The sequence below is a fragment of the Pelodiscus sinensis genome, chromosome 3 (assembly GCF_049634645.1).
Source record: "Pelodiscus sinensis isolate JC-2024 chromosome 3, ASM4963464v1, whole genome shotgun sequence".
NCBI classification, from domain to species: Eukaryota; Metazoa; Chordata; order Testudines; family Trionychidae; genus Pelodiscus; species Pelodiscus sinensis.
The window spans coordinates 57,977,116-58,001,906 of NC_134713.1; the positions used below are offsets into that span (position 1 = coordinate 57,977,116).

At 41.5% G+C, this 24,791-nt stretch overlaps 1 protein-coding gene across 11 annotated transcripts in view; it reads right to left on the minus strand.

Moving 5' to 3' along the window:
- Positions 1-993: 993 nt before the first annotated feature.
- SENP6 (SUMO specific peptidase 6) overlaps positions 994-24,791 on the minus strand; it is a 178,040-nt gene continuing 154,242 nt past the window's right edge. For all 11 annotated transcript variants that reach the window (XM_075923799.1, XM_075923801.1, XM_006131959.4 and 8 more), the window contains 5 exons: positions 17,427-17,530; positions 15,230-15,318; positions 5,293-5,361; positions 5,049-5,199; positions 994-2,144 (listed from right to left, as the gene is read on the minus strand). In XM_075923799.1, coding sequence (XP_075779914.1) covers positions 1,935-2,144; positions 5,049-5,199; positions 5,293-5,361; positions 15,230-15,318; positions 17,427-17,530 — 623 coding nt within the window. In that variant the 3' untranslated portion in view covers positions 994-1,934. The remainder of the gene's footprint in view (positions 2,145-5,048; positions 5,200-5,292; positions 5,362-15,229; positions 15,319-17,426; positions 17,531-24,791) is intronic.

A 24,791-nucleotide genomic window follows, 5' to 3' on the forward strand; every position in this document is an offset into this window, starting at 1 on the left:
ACAAGTTAAATCATTTAGTTTTAATCATTTAACTGATTACAATTAATTTGACAAATATTTACATCCCAAATTTGAATAAGTAAATATTCTAATTTTTAGTTTCACTTTGATTATCATCTTCTCATCCCTCCTATCTTCTTTTTGACCCTATTTTTATTGTAGATTTTCCCAGACAAGAATGCAGGACATGACTACAGTTAAATGCATCATATATTTAATATTATGCATAAGAGGCCTTACACCACACTTGTATGCAAAGGAAAATCTCTGTTTACTGAACATATGTCAGTAGCACCCACATTTTCTCATGCCCCTCTGTGATTCAGAATTCATTCATGGAGAGAAGAGGTGGGGAAAAATGTACAGAATCTCCCCCCCCGCCCCACACACATTCCATGTGCAATCATGAGAAACACTATTTGAAGGGTAGGTTCACCAAAGACCGCGATCTGTGCAGGGCAAGTAATTTGCAGCTATTCTGTCAGGTCAAGTGTGTGAAAATCTTTGCATCCACAATTTTGTTTGCTAATGGTCCAGAGCCTCAAGCCGATTCACATGCTTGGAGGCTGAATTCCCCAGATCTTTGACAACTGGAAAAGGAGAAGCAAATAACATTTACCAAAAAATGTGGAGAAAACACTGGAGTAGGATGGAGGGAGGAACCTTTGTTTTCCTGTCTCTCTTGCAAATATTTTTTTTAAATGGAAGGGGCAATATCTCCCTCCCTATATATATATTAATGTTAAGGAAAGATTGAATTATACAAAACCATTGCAACAAAAGTTCTTATTCTCTCCTTTGCATAACAAAACCTTGTTAATGTTTAAAGGGCTTGCAAGGTAGTGGCTTCATTCTATACTATAAGAAATGATGGTATTATAAGGCTGTTCTTTCATATTGTTTACAATTAGATTATACTGTGAAAATATCCAAATAAACAAATTATTTCCAACAGCTTAATCTGATGCTATCTAGAATCAAGAACAAACAAATAAGCAAGCAATGAACACTGATATTTTGGTTTTTTTTTTTTTGGTGTGGACATTACAAAAAAAGTAATCGTACATTTGCAAATGTTCATTACTTAAATAAAGCACACATGAATGTGACATTCAGAATTGTAACATAGAAAATGTAATGTGGGCAATCTTCTATTTCAAGTACACTTACCAAAAATACAATTTGATAGAGAGGGAAGTTTCAAAATACAACTGTACAACAATTGGAATCCACAAAATATGATTTAATAGCATCACTCAAGATCACTTTATTTTAAACTATTATAATACTGCTTGAATTGTAATCTCTGGTCAAAGAGCAACTGTCTTTTTTCTCTTTTAAACAGCAATGTGTATCTTCTCACGGCCCCATATCCAAAGCATTCCTATTCAACTATTACATTGCTTACATTTGGATACTGTTTCTGAGGATATGAATTTCTATCTCTGGGGCCACAGTGCATTTGACATATGCTCATATTATTTGTAGATCAAGCAGAATAATCTTATAAGGGAAAATGTGAAGGTCAAAATATGAATTATCTTGCTACGAGATCATTCCCTATATATTACATGACAATTTTACTGAAAAAAAAGTTAACCATTTCATCCTATAAATATTTTCTTTATTTGCTTTATGCTTAGAAGTAGCTATTTAAGTTCTATTAACAGAAATACATAACAAAAGCTTTCTAACAAGTGAAAAAAATTAATTACAAATGCTGAAAAAGTTGGCCTCATTAACATATATACAATCTTGTTTACTTAATACATATCTTTTTGGGAATGTATTTTTTATGACACACATTTATACAGGCATTAACATTCCCAAATAATTTTTGAGCAGAGAATACTCCAATTCTTTAGTCTGGGTAGACAAAGATAAAATATATTTCAGTTTTTGACTGAGGAGCTAACATGCAACAGACGTAATATTTAGTCTGAGCTATTGTTGATAAATTGTTCTGTTCCTTCCTGCAAAGATCCCTCTGTTGAACTTAGGTCCTTTTGTCCCCTCTTTTCTTTGTTCTGCTGTTCCTGCAATTTCAGGATTATGTTTCTTATTTCTTCTCGTTTAGTTTTCATTCTGGGGCGTGGAAACCAGTCTGTTAAGTTCATTGGTAGCTCAAAATTGAGAATGGGATTCTGGAAAGAGTTCAGATAAGTATTATAACAATCTTTACCTAAGACACTGACATTAATACAAGACAATGCAATTAAGAATCTGAAATTGTCACCAAAATATTCTCTCTCTAATGAGTAACAAAGGAATCTCTACAGTTATTTTGGGGAACTAGATTTCTCAAAATGGTATTTGTCTACATGATCTGTAAATGAGTGTTTAATAACCAACATCAAATTTTATAGGCATTTTAGAAAGTTGCAAATGACAGAGAACTATTTATAAATGTAAACTAGTGCCTGCACCTAAAAAAGAGCTCAGAACACTTTATAGATAATTTGGTAAAGGAATCACTCCATCCACCACAGGAAAAAAACCTCCCACATTCCTTCCTCCCTCCTCTTCAGGCATGAGGAAATGCATTTTTGTTTTACACCCCCCCACTTCTTAAATTAAAATAAACCATGAAGTAACCTGACATATATTAACGTTCATTCAGTCACACTGCTTCAGTTAGGCACACAAGTTACATAAATAGTTGTATTTAGATTGCCAAGTGTTTTGGACACATACCTTGCTTTCATATCAGTACTGTAAAAAATAACGCTAAGAATCTTGAACACAAAGCAAACCATATAATCATTCTGATGGAAAATGTTGGTAGGTTGAATATAATAATCCAAACTAGAATTTGGTCATGATACTTGGGTTAATAACCTATTAATGTCTTTAATGACCATATAGTATCTGAGGAAGTGGGTCTGGCCCACGAAAGCTCATCATCTAATGAACCTTCTTGTTAGTCTTTCAAGTGCTACATAGTCCTGTATTTTGTTTCAGCTACACCAGTCTAACACAGCTACATTTCTATCACTTTAATGACCATAATCATCAGGGACTTCGATATTACATTTCATCTGAAAGACAGCCCCTTCAGCAGCACAGTGCTCCTTACCATCATGCTGTGCACTGCTTTAAACAGCTCAGAGAAAAGTATATACCCTATTTAAGTCAGCCGCACCCAGGGCCGGATTAAATGCAGGCGGCTAGCCAGGCAGTTTCCTGGGGCGTCAACCTATGGGGGGAGCCTGATGCGCAGTACTAAGGGGCACTGCACATGCACTGTGCGCCCAGGGCTGGGCAGCACATGCATTGCGCGCCTACTGCCCGGGGCGCAACTTTGGCTCGGTCCGGCACTGGCCGCACCACTTCCTATAGTATCACTTTTCTCACTGGAGAATTCTCACTTTCTCACAGCATATTTTACTGTTTAGACTGATGATGTTTTAAGAGATGTGACCAAATTGCAACCTGGGACGATTACTATAAAATGTTCATACACTAATTCACATTTCCATGGCACATTCTAGAACTCACAAATCAATATATGAGTCTTGAAATCCCTCTCATCAACAGAAGTTGGTCCTGTAAGTATATTACCTCTCACTTTTTTTCTCTCTAATACCCTGGGACTGACACAGCTACAACTGCAATGCATCTGATAACTGAAAAACATTTTACTTTTATTTTGAAGATTAATATATGATCAGATGTAATTACTTTTTATCATAAGAAAGAGGTACCTCATATTTACTAATTAATTATATTAACTGTAGGTCAAAGCAGTTTTACTTTCAAAACATATAAGATTGCTTTTTAAACATGAGATGCATTTGAAAAAAAAATCAGCGTTTAAGGGAGAAAAGTGAAAGTTACCATTCTGGAGCTACTTCCCTTCCTCTATTTCTTTTCCTTTATTGTTTTAGTAACCCCAGTTTTACCATAAACATAATTTTTAAATTTTATTTCAGCCATTTTCATGGTAGCTGAAAAAATTATTCAAACTTTTCTGTAATTTTCAAATAGATTAGTAACCAAAATTGACTGGACTATTTATCAACTCAAATTATTTGATGACTGTGCATCTAATACAGATTAAGAGCCAAATTCTCCCCTATATGTTATTTTCTGCAGTGGGTAACAGGGGATCTGCCAGAGGCAAGGAGCATCCCTGGTTGACAATATCTTCAGAAGTCATCTTGCCCTACTAAATAGGGAGAAATAACTTAGGAACTATTCTGCAATGTGAATAGGTTGAAAATGTGAACAGAACTTGGTTGCCTCCTAACTCCTTTATCATATAAAGAATTGGAACGCCTAGTAGCCTTTAAGTGCAGATTTATGGAATGAGGGAACGTATCATGAAGGCAGTCCTTGCCTGACACATTCCCAAGTTAGTTCCCAGCAAAGTGTGTATGAGACTCTACGTTGAAGGGAAAAGTAATAAAATATATAGTTTATCAATTAGAAGAACAGAAGTTTATCAAAGTAAAATTCTGGTCCTATGGAAATAATGAAAGTTGTACTGATTTATTTCAATATAAAAAAAGGATTTGGGTTCTTATCTAGTATCAATTCAGTAATTTAACTACACATGCAGGTGCCCGAGCTTCTTAAATTGTAGTGCAGTGAGAAGTTAAAAGTTACTGAATATATTCAGAACCCTATTTCCTACATGATTAGAAGAAAAAAGTCCTAAAAAATTAGATACATTTACTAGGTTGCCAAAATGTTGTTAAAAATATCTTCAGTGTTTAAAGCAGAACTGATTTACAAGGCTCAGTTAAAACTATGTCGAAGAATGTATAATTTAAAAATGTTTACAGTGTGCAAAGCAATGGAAAACATTACATATTTTTCTTAATGTTTTCCTCAGTAACATCCATATTGTCTAAACTGTACATTGACTGACTTCTGTGTCATCATTAAATATAAGAAACATTATATTTTCCAGAATGGATTTGTTTCACCTTACAAACTTATTTTAAAAACACCCATAAATCTTGCTATGCTTCCCATTCTTTATACTAGGTTTTATTGAACTAATGCAGGATACAAAATAAAAACTATGACAGAAGTAAACTTACCTCAAAAAAGCTTTCCACATATTGCAGTACATACACTCCACAATCACTGAAGTTGTTCTGTTGTGGCACTTTTGGATTGGAGCCTTTCATGACATCTTTGGAGAAACTTCTTTTACTACCTTTTCTGACTTCCCATTCGACTTCCAAATATCTGTGACAAAAGATGTTTAGAAATCAAGGCTTATTTTTTCTTGTGGAATGCTGCAACTTTTGACAAAAATGGAATTACAGGTGCAGAACTTACTCCCGTAGTATTTTCACAACGTTTGACCGAGAAGGGCCTCTCAGGGAGTCCATAAGCAGAATACAGGGCCTAAGAATAAAAAAGGGTTTTTTTAAACTCTAGGAAGTATTGAGGAGGTTTTTTTTGAACAAGTAGAAAAGCACAAAGTTATATTACAACTAGCTCTGAAATTAGTTTAAATGGAAAATAAATTATCTCTAGATTTAACACTTCACTAAGTCTAGAAGGCTTCAGTAGTTATTTAAAATGGTCAGTTTAAAAGAATCACATTGTATCTGAAAATTATGTATTTATAAGTTAGATCTTCCTGCAAAGAAAAACCTGTGGCACCAAGTCTCAGAGCCTGGATGAACTGACTCAGGTTTGCATGTCTGGAATGCTGGGCTAACAATAGCAGTGTAGATGTTACCATTCAGGCTGAAGCCCAGGCTTGGAAATGCTCTCCCCTCACTAATTTCAGTCAAAGCACCAGTCGAAACAGGAATGTCTACACTGCTATTTCTAGCCCCAGAGCCTGAATAAACTGATCCAGGCTCTGAGACTTGGTGCCACAGGTTTTTGTTTGCAGCACGGACATACCCATTGTTACACATAAGACCTAAAGATACTCTCACTGAAACAGCAGAGAAAACATACTCAATTCTTCCAGTGTGTTTCTCTGGGCCTTTGACAAAACTATAAAATCAGAATCACTCATATCTTCTTGTGCAGTCATTTAAGTGAAACATCAGATCTTTAAGCATGTTCTTAATTTCAGTTGTTAGCCCATTGAAATTAATGATAGATACTACATGCATCCTAAAAATGAAGTATGTGGCTCAAGGCTTTTATGAGTTTTGTATTTTGTGTGGGTCTTTCATTTAGCAATAGGGAAAAAGAGGGCATTTAAAATAAAAAAAACACCTGTAAATCTCCAAGATTCCAGAGTGGTTTTGTTCTCTGATACTACTAAACTTTTTTTTTTTTTTTTTTAAATTGACTATTTTCAAGTTAATGTCCTTTAAGAAAACAGCAAACAAGATTGGAACGTCAGAAAACTGCAACAGAAATGCAATTAATAATTTAATTTACACATTTATATATGGTGTGTATCAAGATGACAGTATTCTCTTTATCAGTAAAATAATCAAATATTTCAGAACGACTGTTCTGACAGAACGATTGTTTCTCAAGATGTACTGATCATATCCATTCCAAACTAGTGTGTGCGCGCGTGCCATGTGCACAGTTGCCAGAAGGCATTTCCCTTAGCAATACCCATTGAGTCAGTTATAGAGCTCCCTTCATATCCACACTCACTTGCCATCTCTCTAATTCCTTCTTTCTGGATTACTCTGACAGAGGGAAAAGTAGATGGATATGAGCAACACATCTCCAAGAACGATGCTTACAAAAGGCAGTTAACTGTTTTTCTTTGAGTCCCTGTTCATATCAATTCCAATTAGAATCCTATAGGAAAACACCGAATCGTGGAGTTGGGAGAGAAATTGAGAGGCCAGACTCTCCTGAGTGAAAAGACAAGACAGCAGCCAGGTGACCTTTGTTGACAAGTGTGACATGCCCTATTGTTTCAACTTTAGTAGGTAACACCAAATCAAGGGAACCAAAGTTTGGAGGGATATGGCTCTGCTAATATCAAATCAAGAATCTCTTCCACTTGGCTAAGCAGTAGTCCTGATGGAGCTGGTTAATTTGCATGAATTCAGCCACATAGCTTCCAAGCCATGAAGAGGAAAGACTGAAGACTGGTATGCTATAGCCGGCCGTGATTTTAAGTAATGAGGTCTGGAATCAATGGCAAGCTCATCTCACTGATAGTTCCAATAGCATGATGTACCTGCCAGGCTGACACTGCCTGCCTGATGCCACCAGGGTCACCAAGATTGTGTCACTCTGGATCTCGTGAATGAGCAAACAGGAGGGAATGCACAAAAGATGTAGTTTTTTCATGGGAGAAGAAATAGGTCTGCCGTTGAGCCTGAGCTGTGTGGTTCAAGAAAAAGCAGAATTGCAGGTACTTCCTGTTGCCCCTTGGAGTGAACAAGTTGACTCTGGCAACTCTTGAGCACTGGAAAACACTGTATATTATGTCTAGGTGAACTGACTACTTGTAATATTGAAGTGTTTACTGAGATGGTCGCTAGCTCCTTCTAACCCCTGAGAAAGTAAGAGAATTCCAGAAGTATTGACTGTGTTATATAGAGCTTGAGGCCTTCCTGGCATAGGGAAGAGAAGCATGTTCCACCCTGTTTTATATAAAACATCACTACTGTATTGTTGGTCAGGACTGGTATGCATTTGCCCTCCAGATGAGGCTAGAAGGCCTGGCATGCTAGATAAACTGCTTTCAGCTCTCTAAGGTTGATGTGAAGCAGCAACTTCTCTGGAAACCAGAGGCCTTCAATTCTGTGCTCTCCCAGGGGAGCTCCCAACCTCATGTCTGAGACATTGGTAACCAGACAATATTGGGTGTGGTCTAGATAAAGTGAGCCCTGCTCACACCGCACAAAGATTGAGCCATTATTAGAGAGAACTGAATGGTCAAAGTATGACTAGCTTGTCTAGTAGGCTGCATTTGCTCAGTTGGATAGTAGCCAAGCATAGAGGAGGTATGAGTCAGAGCTTCACATGTTGCACCACATATGTGGATGACATTATGTATCCCAGGAGTTTCAAGCAATTATTGGCTGTAGTTGTAGAGAATTGTTTGAGATCCTAGAGGATGTTGTAAGTAGCTTGAAAGCAGGAATGAGGAAGAAACACTGTAGTCTGCCTTGAGTCTAACAGCGCCCTTATGAACGCCTATTATCTGAGCAGGGGGTTGACTTTTCAGTATTTAATAGGAGGCCCAGTGAGCTGAAAGTGTATCTTATCAGGTCGACCTACTGATCCACTTGCATTCTGGAAAAGCCCTTCACCAACCAGTTGCATACATATGGAAACGCATGGACTGGCTTTTTCTGTAGGAAGACAGCTATGATAGACATGCATTTTGTGAAAACCAAAGAAGCAGATGATAGGCTGAATAAAAACTCTGAGAATCTGTAGCGAGTTCCTCCCACTATGAATGCCTGTGGGGAGGGATTACAGAAAGTGTAGAAGCAGGCTTACTTCAAACGGAGAGCTGCATACCAATTGCCCATATCCAAGGGTGGGAAAATGGAGGCCAGAAAGACCAACTGAATCTTTAGGCTGAACTTGTGCAGAGTTCGGAAGAGGTCTGAGCCCCCTCTCACTTTTTTTCCTTTCGGTATTAGGAAGTACAAGAGTAGAGCCCCTACTGATAGGAGGGCTTGTGCCTTCTTTATAAGGAGTTGCTAGTAAGAAGGGTCCCTAAAGAAGGATGGAGAAATGGGGTGGAGGAGAGAGAATTGGAGAGTGTATCCAATTTCTACAGTATAGAGAACTCAAAAATCTGAAGTGAGTTGGTGCCATGCCCAGTAGAAATGGATACAAAAAAAAGTGCCAAAAAAGGCAAAGAAGGATCTGGATGGTTGGTTGATAAATTGTCCTTGGGCATGCCTTCAAAAAGCCTGGACAAGCCCAATCCCCAGTTGTTCAGAGGTTGGGCCTGGCAATTACAGTTCTGAGTTGACTGTTGCAATTATGGCCCTGGTAATAGTTGTGGCATGGACTGAGGCCATGTCTATGCTGGGTTGCTGGAATATGCAGCCACAACAATCGCGAGTGGCTCAGGAGTCTTTAAACTTTGTAGCTTTGAGTCTGTATTCCCTGAGAATAGCATACTGCCATCAAATGGAAGGTCTTGAATGTTCTGTTGGATTTCCCCAGGGAGGTCTGCAGCCAGAAACAATGATGCACACATTGCAGAATCTGTCGAGTCTAGTGCAACTTGCAGTGATGTCTTGGTGACAGCCTTACCCTCACCCACACCCACCAAGGTAAAAAATTTGGATTTAGAGTTTGATGGGACCAGGTCTAAGAATATGGACATTGTATCCCATTATTTGAATTTATAGTGGCTAAGTAATGCCTGTTGATTTGCAATGCAAAACTGGAGCCCTCCATGGATATGATTTCCTCCCAAAGAGATCCAGTTTTTGTGTCCTTAGCTCGAGGAGTAGGTCCCAGCTGACCTTGCCTCCCACTCTCATTCATGGCTGACGCAGCCAATGTCTGTGGGGGGTGGGTGAACAAAAATTCATAGCCTTTCGAGGGCACAAAATTTTTCCTCTCAACCCCTTTTGCTATGGAGGCTAGAGAAGCTGGCATTTTCCACGGAGTTTATGTTTTCCTTTATGTTTTGTATAATTTTGATCAGTGGCAATGCCACCATGGAGGGACCCGCTCAGGATAAAATGTCCACCATTGGTTCCAATACCTCTTGACCTTCTCCATCTGGATGCCCAGATTCTACGTGACCCATCGTAGGAGACAGAGATAGGATCTAATGTCAGGATAAGGAGGATCGGAGGGTGTTCGTGCCCTTGCTTCATCTAGTGACGATGAGGAGGCCTAAGGCAGGAAGGGTCCCTCCTGGCTTTTCAAACCACTGTCATTCCTCGCCAAATCAGTTTCTGCCTCAATGCTTATCATGGCTACTACCTCGGTATTTTCGGTAGCACTGGCTGTAGTGTGGGTGAAGAGGTTGTACCAGTGCTGCAGGGTCGCACCAGGTGCAATGTTGATCACAATGCCAGTGCTGGGCACGGTATCAGTGTTAGTGCTAGTGGTTGCAGCTGTGGCTTATGCCAGAGAAGGGTCCCAGGTTCTGGATGCCACTTCTCTCTCAAATGCAACCGAAAAGAAACATTCAGAGACCAAACCCTGGGACTGATAATACACCCACAAGGTCCAGAAAGGCCACTGCGCCAGCATCTGGGCTGGGACCTGCCATTGTGCCAGCCACTACATTGTGGGGAAGGTCTGTGCTATCCCCACAGAGCATGATTGCTGGGGACTGCAATGTTGGCTCCATCAGGATGCATAGGAGTCCACATTTGATTCAGACTTCGAGAAAGTGAGCGTGGAGACCACAGCACCACCATGTCTGTCTGTGCCGGGAATCAGTATCTGGGAGATGGGAATCAGTGCTGAGTCATAGCAGACTTACCCTTGGATTATACCAATGGTCTCTGTAGTGCTGGAGATATTGGGGCCAGAGTCCTTTAACACTTGGGCGAGTGAGGACCAGTCAGGGCTATAAGATCCCAGGCTGCCTTGAAAGTCTCCAGTGTAGATGAAAGGTCCTGGGTCTCCTCTGGTGGTGCTGGACTTGATGGGCCTGGCATCAGGCCCAGAGTTGATCATGCTGGCTCTTGAGCAGGAGGGAGGATGGCCCAGTATAGTTTGTGCTCTATTAGGTGGCTCCTTCTCTGCTGCTTGGGGGGGGGGAGGGTAAAGGGTGGGGAGTGCCCCATCAGTCTTCCTGTGCTTTTTTCTTGGTACAGTAGTGTTTCTCAACCAGCGGTATGAGTACCCTTAGGGGTACACAAGAGAAGTCTGGGAGGTATGGCAACACAAGTGAAATTTGGAGAAAACTGAATTTGTGTTTTAAGTTTGGCTGTGCTTTATTATTTTTGTACTTTCATCACCCACTACGATTAAGTTGTTTAAACAAACATGTTGTAATGGTAGAAAAAATGTGTGTTTGAAAACTGTAGGTACTGGGGGTACTTATTTTTTCTTTTTTTAAAGGGGTACCTTATAAAAAAAGATTGAGAAACACTGCAGTAGACTGACTAGTGCTGCAATTGCTCTCGTGCAGTGGCCTTTAGAGTGCTGGGGTGTGTCATTGCCGAACATTTCTGACTTCAGAGTCCTTCCTCAGCACTACGTCGTGAATCAAAGTACGTGTACTATGCACCAATGTAGAGGGATTTGATTCTGTATCCATGGGGCTTGACTCAGAATGAAGGGAGACAGCTGCATTCATTAGTTGCAGCTTCAACTTGTGGTCCCTTTCCCTTTGGGTGTGAAGGAGGAAACTTTGTCAGATTTTAAAGCTGTCCATTTGATGGGACTCCCACAGGCACTTCAAACAAGCTGTGTGAAGGTTGCCCGTTGGCACAGCCTTCTGGCAAACCCACACAGTTTAACTCCCTGGAGCTGAGGCATGTCCTGGACCCAGGAATGGTAAGGAGAAAATGGGAGTTACCCCAGTAACCCAATGTTCTAACTGTAAGCTAAGCATAAAATTACTTCTAAATTATATTAAAAACTATTTCTTCAAATATTTAAACTGTGCTAGAGAAGATGTGAAGATGAAAGACAAAAGAAGATGAGAGATCTTCACTTGTGAAGATGAGACACAAAAAGTTCCCATGACCATCACGGCAGTAAGAAGGAACTGGAAAGGTCGGTCAGCAGGGCCCTATATGCAGCACAACTCCAAGAAGGAGCAAGGGGGGCTCCACTGCTGATCCAATGGGTACCACTAGGAGAAAAACCTTCCTGCAACTGTGCACACGCACCGGCTTGGAATGAATATGAGCAAGCACTCGAAGAAGAAACTCACTTACTACTCTAAGTTTTAAGTCAGTAAAATGGCATAATAAATGGCTGCACTTAAAAACACACATTTCCCATCTCTAGGGAAAAAAATCCAATCATCTTCAACTCACTAAGTGAGCCTAAAGACAGAAAAAAGTTTTGCATGAACATTTAGTTTCAAGGACTTTCAAATCACTGGCAACAGAAGCTGAAACAAAAGAAAAGTCATTAAAAGAAAGTCAGACATAATACTTCTTTGAAAAAGTTAGATCATTTGTTACTGATTCATATACTTATCACTGCTACCAGGGGAGATAATTGCCCTTGTATTAGTGTCCCCAAACAGACAGCCTATTCCCAACAACAGAAAACAAGTGCAATGTTCAAATACAAAGCAATTTTGCAGTGTTTTATACTTTTATAGATCATGCTATTGCAATAAGAACAGAAATATTTAACCACGTTTATAGTAAAATGAAAACAGTCTCGTAATTGTAAAAACTGTAAATTGCAGAGTTTTTCAATTCTAAACAGCTTTTAAATTCTGTTCATTTGAGCACGTTGGTTTTGCCCATGAAAACTCAGGATACTGTACATAAGTTACTTAAACAATGGGTTTTTAAATATTAAAAGTTGTGTTTCAGGAAATAGATAAAACTGTAATTAATTAAGATATGAAACTCCCAAAAACATTTTTGTTGGTAAGCCAAGATGCTGACATGATTTTTTAAGGATCTTGTTAGTAAGAGGGACCCTTATGGTTATGTGTGAAGATATTAAATAGTTTATGGCTTTTGAAATGATGTGTCCATTTCTAATGACAGACTGAATTACTGAGTGTTAAAAGGTAATCCATGTCACATTATGCATTTTTATTTTGGGTGGGAGCAGTTTCGAAGAGAGCGATCACCATCCACATGGGACATTTGATCTCAAACCATAACTTGAAGTCACTGCACCTCAAACTTAGATCTTACAACTTGGGTTTTATTTCTGCTGATATAAATAGGACAAAATATAATTAATTATGGATGATGCATAATAGTTCAATGCATATGTATTTGTTATTGGAAGCTTTATCTATATTGTGAAATCTTTTTTAGAGTGCATGTGTCTGTGTCTATTTGTTCAGGAACTTCCCGTCCCCCACTCAAATTTGGTAAGCAGTTTCATCATCTCCTAACTTAAAGCAAGGTCGGAGTTTGCCTGTGCCAGGATAACCGGAAGCCTTGGGAAAAGGACAGTTTTCCATAACATGCAAAGGAAGGGGTTGCTGTTTCAAGGGACACGATACAAGAATGGTCATTAGGGCAGTGAGCCCGCAGGGGAGAGCTATCTTGCAGAGTGTCCACACAAGGCAGTCATGCCATCAAGGGAGTGGCTACTGGCCAGCAAGTCTGAGACAACCTTGCCCACAAGCACACAAGTAAGTAGCCCTCCTGCCCCAAACCCTTTGCCCTCCTCCTGGTTCGGAGAGGCTGGGAGGACATGGGGGGAGGTGAAGGGGGTCATTAGAGGCTTAGACTGGCCCTGGGAGGCTGCCTTGACAGTGCAGGCCAGAGGGTGGGGAGGGTCATTGGAGGTCAGGGCCAATCCTCAGAGCCTCACTTGCAGGAGCAGGGGCCAGGGGATAAGAGTGTTGGCTGGGGTACCCCCAGCCTCACCCCTACACACAGAGCGCCTACACAGGCTGTTTGCGTGGGGAAGAGGGGGGAGTATCACTGGAGACCTGGGCCATCCCTCAGAGCCTTGCTCCCCTTCCCAGGGACAGGCTGCAGAAAACTGGGCTGCCACTGGAAGCCAGAGCCATCTTTCCAAGCCTCACTCTACCTCCAATCATGCTGTCAACTGGGGCCAGCCCACGCAACCCCAGCCTCTCAGGGAGGAGCCACCAACCAGGGACTGCAGCCCAAGACCGGGAGAAGGAGCTATTGACTAAAGAGCACCGCCACAGCCCCCAAAGATGAGCTGCCGCTTCAGCAGCACCACCCTCACTGTCCAGGCAACCCAATAAGCTCCTTCCCCTCCCCTCCCCAGGTTCCGAGTTCCATCCCGAGTCCTGCACTTCCCCCACTCCCTGCCCTCACTTCTGCATCCCCACTCCATGCCTGAGCTCCCCCCACACCCAAACCCGTGCTCTGAGCCCTTCTCTACCATCCCCCTGCCCTATACACTCATGTAAATAAAGCACATGACATTTTCCTTTTAATTTATAAGAACAAACCGAAACATTACTACAGTCAAGGACCAGAGCAACGCTGGGTACATCTGCTAGTGTTATATTATAATATATTCACAGTTTTTTCTTCTTGTAGTATATAATAGAAACAAAGGAAGAATGAGGACATAAAATAGGATTCAAAGATAGAAAAAGAACAGAAGGGAAGTTGTACAGGCAGCAATGCCAATTCTAAAGTCATAAATACTTTTTAAATGATAAAAATATAGATTTACAATGTGAACTATTAGGGTACGTCTAGATTACATGCCTCTGCCGACAGAGGCATGTAAAATAGGCTACCCGACAGTCCATGAAGCGGAAATTTAAACATCCCCGGCTTCATTAAAATAAAAATGGCTGCTGCGCTGTGCCGGCTCAGTTGATCGTCAGCACAGCGTGAGAGTCAAGACGCGGATTGGTTGACAAGGGAAGCCTTTGTCGACCACTCCTGTAAGCCTCATTTCATGAGGCATAAGGGAGCGGTCGACAAAGGCTTCCCTTGTCGACCGATCTGCATCTTGACTCGCGTGCTGTGCTGACGATCAACTGAGCCAGCACGGTGTGGCGGCCATTTTTATTTTAATAAAGCCGAGGGTATTTAAATCCCCGCTTCACTGACTATGTCGGGTAGCCTATTTTACATGCCTCTGTCGGCAGAGGCATGTAATCTAGACATACTCTTAAAGTTAGTGACAGATAATAAATGTGTTTTTTCATAGCCTTCTGGTTCTTGGAATTCACTTCCCATGTTTGCAATAGAAATAAATATTTTAGAGAAAAGCAATGACAGAAGTAACAGATTTTCTGTTATGACTATTCCGAACAGAGCAAAGAAAATACACCTAAGACACAATTAAGGCCTTCATTCAACATCTCTTTGGGCATGTGCTGAATTTTAAGTAATTTCCTGAATAGGAATGGCATGTAAGTACATGCCTAAAGTAGTCTGCTGAATTAGAGCCTAAAAAGTAAATCACGAAGATCAGCATTTTATTAAAATAAAAATATCTTCATATTCTTATAAAAGCAATTCTTTATTACCAGACCAAAAGGGAATAGCTATATATTTTCAGTAGATAGGGAGGTCTGCAGAAAACCCTAAAACTAGATTATACTGCAAAATACAGAAACCCTCTAAAAATATAAACAGTACCTTAGTAGCGCTGTGTGAAATTTGAGTGACATACACTTAGTACTGTCATTCTGCTTTATACTGCATTAGTCCGAAGTTCATTCTAATCAGGAAATCATCTTTATACTTACTGTATACAGATATTAGGCTTCAGATGCCACTGTCCCAACTCTGAATTACAGTTATCATCTACAAGACCTCCATCATCACTGCTGTCTTCCTATAAAAACAAAATATATATGAGCGTTCATAGGCTAACTTCTTTTTAAATGGAATGCAAATTAAAATTTTACATATGGTATTTATAGCACTTACTCAAGGCAAAGAACTCAAGTTTAACATAGTTTGCTCCCACCCACCTTCACACATAAGCAGTAAATTTTGCATCAACTTTAAGCATACATTATTCCTTGTCAGTTTTCTATTAAGGGGTTAGGGGACTATAAACCTTCTAGGGTTGGAAATTGCTACTCAAAGACCTAACACAAAAGTAAAGTATTCAGGTTAGGATATTTCAAGTAAGTTAAGCTGAATTTCAATGAATGACGACATTTATACTGCTTATATATGCAAGGAAAGCTAAAAAGACTACAAGAAATTTGCTCTTCCAATTCATAGTTTATTCCCCAATATATCTCTTCAGAGCAATCTTCAGTACAAAGGTTTTGCCTTTGTAGAAGACAAAAACTTCTATAGATGAGAATTCTGTGAGGCCTTATGTGATTTTAATATTGCAACATTACACATGAATCTTCTTGCTTTTTGAACAGAAGCTAGCACCAAAGACCATTTGTGTTACAGAAAAGGAGACAGCTTTTCACAAAAAACGAAATAGCACAGCAAAGTTATTTGAAAATCTTTTGGAGGGAACTAGCCAATTCACAATGCAATGTGTGTTGAGGGAGAATTTACAAGACTGTTCCCTGGCAGTAGTGTCCAAGTACATTTCACTTATGGCTGTGCCTTCTTAAAGTTTTCTACTAAAGTTAGCCTCTCTATATTTTAGCTCAACTTACCTGTTTCTATTCCAGCTCTGGAAATCCTTATAGATGTGAATAAATAGTAACTTCAAATTCAGGCCGAAAACTGAGCTACTGTTGCAACAAGAAGATTCGACATACCCCCTTCTCCTCCCAAAATGCAGGGACTGAGACTGAGGCTGCCTATACCATTCTCTTGCTGCCTCCCTCCATAGCCCCAGTTCAGACCCTCTGCCCACCCATATCATATGTTTTTCAATCACCTGCTCCCAGCAAAGGTTTCCTTTTTATTGATGATTTTGGGGGCACAAGAGAGAAAGACAATAAGGAGTATGTTTGGGGAAAGGCTTACAACAGACCCTGGCCCAAGTCATGAGTTGAGAGAGATGAGTTTAGTTTAGCTGCAACAATTGAGATTTCAACTAGACATGAGGTTTTGAACACGACGTTCCTTCCCTACAAATGCTAACCTTGAAAAAGATATTCAGTATGCTGGGTTTGGTGGGAAGAATGCTGCTTAAGAGAACTCCAATCCCAAAATGTGCTGTACTCAGTCTCCTTTTGGAGAGGGAGATAAATGGTAGAAGACTCTTATTTGAAGATTTCTGATTCTTTGATTTTAGATGTGAAGAACTGCACCAGGACTGATTCAGTTCTTATGGCCTCCTAAGGGAAGATAACTTGGTATATTTTCTGTTAGGACAATACTCTCTATATAAAAGTCCTTGAAGAATACCCTTTCTCGCAGGAGCTCAAAACAGTGGGCCTACAATAGGTTGTAAAAGATGTTTTTCACTAGCTGAGACCCAATGTTTTTTAAATCCAATACTCTCTTCTAATGCTGTGATTTGAAAGTGGAGAAAAGAGAACAAAACTCAAAATCCCAAATTAAAATTGAATAAAAAAAAGAGACTAACATCTACCTATAAAATCTGTCTATTACTAAGGAATGGCATTCAAAGAACAGCAGGTAGATGGTTTCAGGACCTGCTATGAAGACAGAAGCAGAAGAACTGAGGGCCAGTAATAGTCACTGCTCTCTTAAAACCTCAGCAAAATCATTATACTCTGTGGTCAATAAGCAAAAATACACAGTGCATAATCATTCTTACTGAGCCAATTTCCTGAAATAATATATTGTTAATCTTATAGCAACTAATATGCAAGTACACACCTAAAACTGAGCAACAAATGCTCTTTACAAGTGTCAGATCTAGTTTTCACACAATACATCATTTACTACTCGCATATAACTTTTAAACATTCTTCACACGTACAATCTGATTTTTGTTCTTCAGAAGGGGCACCATAATACATGTTACTTAAGCAGAATTGTTAGCTTCTTTACCTGGTTATCTTGATCTTCAGAAAAATCTATTAGCTCATCTTCATTTAGTTTACTGCCATCAGTGGAATCTTCGCTATAGCTCAGCCTGATTTTGTGCAAGCCATCTGTATTAAACAGATAGTCACTCATTTAAAAATCAAATACCACAATTTTTATAACCTCATAGTGGACTAAATGAAGTGTTTTTCAGAAAGCATTCTGCATTTGAAATGCCTTTTTCTGTTACATAATATGTTTAAACAATCTTGAGACCCAAGACCAAAACAATCATTAATGAAACTCAGGAGGGTGGTGAAGTACTGAAATGGGTTACCTAGGGACATGATAGACTCTCCATCCCTAGAGGTTTTTAAGTCTCCTGTTGACAAAGCCCTGGCTGGGTTGATTTAGTTGGGATTGATCCTGCTTTGGGCAGGGGACTGGACTTGATGACCTCCTGAGGTCTCTTTCAGCTCTATCATTCTATGATGCACGCATTTATGTCACTAGCAAAATTCTGCTTCATTAAAAGTTTTACATTTCCAAAGTAACTTTACAAACACTTATCTCAGAGCCTTTGTGAAGTGACTTGGGAAATCATTATTCATGATTTTCTGTATTCATGGTCTGGGCTGTCCCCCCATTGCACCCCACTGACTCTCATCTGGGGGAAGGGGCATTGCCTCAGGGGAACCTGTTACGGGGCAGCGGTCAGGGCTCCCAGCCACCACAGTGAGCTCCCTACAGCTCCCAGCCGCCGCAGTGAGTTTGGGAGCTGTGGGGCACTCACTGCGGTGGCCAGGAGCCACAGAGAAATGGAGCACTTGCTCTGTCTCTCCCACCAACAATTTCACAGATTCGCCATTCGCAGGGCTGTCAGGGAACACATCCACCATGAATGGGGAGGGTTTACTATGTGTCTTACAGAGGAGAAAACAGAGGAAGTTCTTCTCCATGAAACTTTTGCCTAATATACTCAATTTTCCCACTGAAATGGCATCTATCAAAATAAAATTAGTAATACTTCAAGTCCTTTCTCTCCTGTAGGATTTAAAGCACTTGCCAAGGGTGGGTGAAAAGATTAACCCTATTTTACAAATGATTTAACTAAGGCAGAAAGAGCACACATCAAGACCATCTCTCTTAACCCAAATGGGTATTTTAAAGGTGAAAGCAGCAACAGAAGGGGAGAGCATACTTCTACAAAACTTGTTTTTTCCCTTGAATGTTGGTATGATTGAGTTGGAGCAATTTTGAAAACTACTATGCTATAAAACACACTATGCTATAGCTGCCAACCACATGAATTTGAAAGTCATGAGACAAGCCCCAAGTAGATTAGATTTGTTTTAAAATCTCATTTTGTATATATAGATATACAGATTTATATAGAGGTTTAACTTATTAGTTTAAAATATGACTTTTCTATGGCACAGGTACCTGGAGGGTAACGAGCAAAATGATTTTTGAACGTACAGCAGAAATTCAGAGTTAAAGACACCTCAGGAATGGTGGTTGTTTGTAACTCTGAAATTATCATAACTCTGAACAAAACATTATGGCTGTTCTTCCAAAAGTTTACAGCTGGACATTGACTTAATACAGCTTTGAGACTTTACCAAGCAGAAGAAAAATGCTACTCATCACACACCCCTTTTTTGGGAAGGGGATAGATTAACACAATATTGTACTTGCTATTTTTTTCTGTCTCTGCTGTTTCACTGTATTTCCAGTTCTACACGGATGACTGGTCAGTTTGTAACTCTGGTATTCATAACTCTGAGGTTCTATTATAATTCCATCATTTTAGAAATTAAAGAAACTGCACCAAGCATGTAGTGAATATAATGGATGTCAAACTTCAGATGTAAATGATTAGCCACTGAGAGCTCTTTCACAAATCACAACCAACAAAATAGCAGAAAAATGCATTTTCTTCTCCATCTCATACGTGAAACTTGATTATATATATTTGTTTAAACTTTTCAAAAAGTTTAACTTTGAAGCAGACATTGTGCATTAAAATTTCAGGCATAAAGGTCAAAATGAGGAAAATTATTAGCATATGAAGATCAAGTCACTCTAGAAATGATTCTGAAATCTTAACTATAGCAGCCACTATATCCCTCAGCCATCATAATTTTACTACTAATAAAGCATTTTGAAATATTATTCCCTTGAGATAAGTTTGAAGATGCAGATATTTTGCATAACCTTGCTATAATCTTTAGGTAAAAAAAGAAAACATTCAAATCCAAATTCAAGTTTTGAGAACACAGGTAAAATTTTCAAATGCACCTACACGATTTATGGCATTCAAGTTCCATTTTCAAAAGTGACTTAGGCACTTGAAGTCTCTTTAAGAAATAATTCACAGGCATCAAATATGTAAGTAATACATTTTGATGCATGTCCTTCCTCCTCCTCTTCACTAAGCTGCTGATGGAAGTGCTGAGGAAGTCTCTTATTGAAACAAAAAAGAAATGAAAAATAGGAAAAAAGCTGCACAACTGCAGCAATTGTGCCCTGAAATTTTGTAAATCAAATTTTCATAAAATGCTGATGTTTCTTAATATTTATATTTATAGAACAACAATTTATATTCCTAAGGAAGGCGAAAAAAAATAATCTATTTTTAAACTCCCACATCCACATAATTACCGTATTTTCCGGCGTATAAGGCAACTGGGCGTATAAGACGACCCCCTAATTTTCTAGTTAAAAGGTAGGTTTTCGTCTTATACTTGCCGTATAAGACTACCCCCCCTTAAGAGGCCAACCGGCAGCGCCCCAGCGCCCCTCCGCCTCCCCGGCTTTGCTCCCGGTGTCCCTGGTCTGCTGGAGACGGTCCCCAGCAGACCAGAGGCACTGGGAGCAAAGCTGCAGCAGCGGCGGAGTCCCGCGCCTCTGAGGCTTTGCCCAAGCAAAGCCTCAGAAGCGCGGCACCCCGCTGCCGATTCGGCTTTGCTCCCGGTGCCTCTGGTCTGCTGGGGACCGTCTTCAGCAGACCAGGGACACCGGGAGCAAAGCCTCTGAGGATGCCGGCAGCGGGACAGCCACGGCGCGCCTGGGCTGCCCCTCTGCCGGCTTCCCCCGCGGCTTTGCAAAGCCACAGAGGGGCTCGGGCAGCGGGGCATCCCAGGTGCGCCTGGGCTGCCCCGCTGCCGGCTTCCCCCGAGGCTTTGCTCCGCGTCTTCCTGGTCTGCAGACCAGGGAGACGCGGAGCAGCTTTTCTCGCCCCAGAGTACACGTGCGGTGGGACCATGAGGTCCCACAGTCTGTGTTCTCCGGGGCGAGAAAAGCCCCGTTCGTACCTGCAAGTCGGGGACTGCCTGTATACCCGGCATATAAGACGACCCCCGATTTTTGGGGGATGTTTTTTAGCATAAAAAGTCGTCTTATGCGCCGGAAAATACGGTAAGACTGCCTCCAAAGATCAAACCTAAAATGAGCCTGTATTACTTCACTAGTCATGTTTTACAATTCAAACACAGTTCCATTTATTAGACCATTAGCCCATTTACCAGCATTGCTTGGGTCCTTAAGGCAGGTATCAGGACAGAGGGCTGGAGGTGCAGGAGACAGGGCAGGGGCTTGAGGATGTGGGAGACTCAGGGTGAGGGATATGGAGAAGTGCCCAAGTCAGGATTAGGAGGTGAAAAGGAAGGTCTCAGGGCAGGGGGTGAGTTGCAGGAGACTGGTTGATCCCCGAGGCTGGCTAGAGTCACATGGCCTGACTGTGAGATCCCTGGGACTGGCTAGGGTGGTGGGGAATGTGCTGCCCAAGCAGCAGTTGCCCAGGGCTGGCTGGGGTATGGTTCTCAACCAGCAAATCTGCTCAGCTGGCTGGGGCAATGAGGACCATGCTGCCCAGATGGCAGCTCCCCAGAGCTCCATCTCCAGCTAGCCACTCTTACCAGTGTGCCTGACCCCCCTCTCTCTGTTTTAGGAGAAACAATCGTATTCCAGGCAAATCCCATTGCGCTGGCACAATCAAACCCCGACCGTGCTTTAAATTGTGGTAAGAGCAAGCTGCATACCAAAGTCGGTAGTCCTAGCTAGCTCTTACAGTTTAGAAAGAGTTCTTGAATGGACAGATTCTCTGATGGATGGACAGACAAACACACAAACTCTTTCAACTATCTAGTTTCTGTAAATCTAAGTGAAGGTTTTGAGATGTTCTTATCCAAGATAATTTATGTTATATTTACAGTAATATTTCATGATAGTATTAACAGCTTTACTAACATTCAACTGTATTATGCTTATTGCATTATCACTATTACGTAACTAGTGGATGGTATCAGAAAAATCAAGGTACCACTTCTGCAAAGATTTATGCACATGCTGAACTTTGCTCAGGATGAATAGTTCAATTCAAGTCAATGGGATTAATCACAAAAATAATTTGAGGCAATAGGGACACAGTCTGTGCAGAAAGATTTCGAGTTCAACAGGGCCCGGCCTTTATACTTAGTCAGTTCTCTGACACTGCAAGAGTCTCAGGTACTGGTGCACCTCAGTCTCTTCTGTTCTCTCTGCATGGAGCACAATAGTTTAGTCTCTAAAGTGCTGTAAAAGACAGTTACCTGTTCTTGTAGCTGGTGTTCTTCAAAATGCATTGTTCATGTCCATGTGCACTGAGTCCAGGGATACGTGCAGGGAGGTTCTGGCTATGGTATGCCCCTCCTCCATTAGGGAGCCAAACCCCTGCTGTACATCTGGGAGAAGGAGCTCTTTGCATTTGAAGAGCAATTCCAAGGACTTAAACACATACCACTGAGGATCACTTGTTGCTTTGCAACCCTCAACTGCTTTTTTGCCTCCTTGGCTTTTGGTGCTGGTGCCTGCTGACCTTGCCTCTCCCTATTGTTTAATGATGACACCACGGGGGGGGGAGGGGGAAAGAGAACAAAAGGAACTTATACCCTTTGGAAGGGACTAAGTACCTCCTCTCCAACCCTTTCTCCATGGGAGGCAGGGAGTCTGCCACTGGCTATTGTAATTAGACTGAATGGTTTTTATGATTGCTAAGGCCACCCTCGATGGACCTTCCTGTGATAAGATGTCCACCACTGGGTCCTCCAGTTCTTGCATCTCCTCCATAGGGAGGTTCATGCTCCGGGCCATGTGACTCAAAAGCTCTTGGTATCCCTTGTGGTCAACTGGAAGAGAGCTTGCCATGGAGGTTTCTGCCACTGCTTCATCAGGGGAGGACGACAAAAAAGTCTGGGGTGGCAGCAGGTCCACTGAAGGCTCTGCGTGATAGGAGGCCTGCGCCTCTCCTTGTTTGTGCCGGCATCCCTTCAACCGAGGTCTGGTCCAGGGCTTCTGTTCTTGGACTATCTCTACCAGGATGCCCTCGACTGCCTTCTGACCCTGGGAGACAGAGATCAGTAGCTGGTAGAAACCACTGATATGAAGGATTTGGGTGTGCCCTGGGACTAGTGATATGCCCGGGCATCCAAAAAGGCCTGTGTGTGGGGGGCGGCCACTGCAGCTGCCACAGTGCTGGAGGGTCATGTCCCCTTTGATTGTTGCAGTTCCTGCAGAAATGTGTTGACATCACTCCAGACTCAAACTCCGAAGGCAAGGACCACTGCAGTGCTGATAAAGCCAGTGTTGGAGCCATGCAGCTGGAGGCCTTTGGTGACCTGGAATGGTGCCAGGAGAGGCAAGACCTAAACCAGTGCCATCTGCCTCTGGAACTCAATTTGGTCTGGGATGCTGGGGGTGGGACAGGCTCAGTGCTGGACGCGAATTCTCCATGCCTATCATGTATGTCCAGTGCTGGGGATTCTACCAAAGCATTTGGTGCCGGATGTGATGTGGAATGCTGCACCAGAGAGGATAAACCTTCCAACGAGGAGGAGGTTGACCTGCCTTGGTACCACTCCAGGGATTGAGGGTGCTGCAGCATTGCTGGCTTATCCCTCGATTGGTGTGGACCTGATGGTGTCGGAGGCTTGTCCTGTACCGTAGACACCTCAGTCTCTGATATTTCTATGAGATCCTGTGTGGCCTCATAGGTCTCTGGAGTTGACCGGGAGTTCAGCACTTCTATGTGCCAGTGATAGGCTGCGTGCTGGACTTGACAGTGCCACTTCCAGGGCCAGAGTTGATGGCAAGTTCTGGGCCTCTCACATGGGGGACTGCCTGTGCCATGCAAGGTGTTGCCATGGTTATGTTTTACAGGGTGATCTGCCTCTGCCCTCTTTATTACTACACAACATCAGTGAAGTTGAGTGGTGCCTGAGGGCTGTGGCCTTTGGTGCCAACAGGGATTTCGCACTGAGAGTCTTTAGAAGTCTTGCACATAGAGGCTGGAGCACTGCATGCTGAGCTTGCACCTGATGCCATCTTCTCAGTCTAGGGAGGCTGCCTTGATGAGTTGCTGGAGCTGGTATTCCCAGTCTTTCCTCAACCAGGGTTTAAGACCCCTGCAGATTTTACCTTTCTCGGTGCAATGTTCTCCTTAGCACCAGAGACATGCATCATTTAGACTGCTGTTGGAGATAGGCTGTTTGAACATGGCATGCACCTTAAACCCTGGGGTATTAGGCATGCTCCAGAGCCCTGAGGGTCTAACTCCTTATGAGCAGCTGCCCACTTCTTCTATGAATTCTTTCAAGAAAAATGCAGCTAAGAGAAACAAGATGATCAACTACTCAATTCTAGGAACTAGGAGCTTGCCTAGGCAAGACAGCTAGCAAGTTACAATGCTGTCACGGACAGTAAGAAGGAACTGGGGGGGGGGGGGGGGTTAGAATTTGCAGCAGTATATTATGCACTGATTGTGGGCATGTCTAGACTATATCCCTCTTTTGAAAGAGAGATGTAAATTAGACACATAGAAACTGCAAATGAAGCTGAGATTTGAATTTTCCATGCTTCATTTGCATAATCATGTCACAGCATTTTTTTGAAAAACGTTATTTCGAAAGTGAAACCGTGGTCTAGATGTGGTTCTTTCGAAAAGAAAAGCCTTTTTTAAAAGATCCCATACTCGCCAAAAAATGAGGTTTACAGGACCTTTCGAAAAAGGCTTTTCTTTTCGAAAGAACCAGGTATAGACCGCTGTTTCACTTTCGAAATAGCGTTTTTTGAAAAAACCCGGCATGATGCAATTATGCAAATGAAGCACAGCAAATTCAAAATCCCAGCTTCATTTGCAATTTTGATATGTCTAATTTACATCCCTCTTTCGAAAGAGGGATGTAGTCTAGACATAGCTTCTGTGGTACCACTTTAGGGGTCTCCACAGCTGACCCTACAGGAGCTGCTAGGGGAAAAAGTTTGACACTTGTGCACGACACATGTACACCTGACTGGAATCTACGTAAACAAGCACTCGAAGAATACTGTGGTTTAATTTTGGTTATTAGG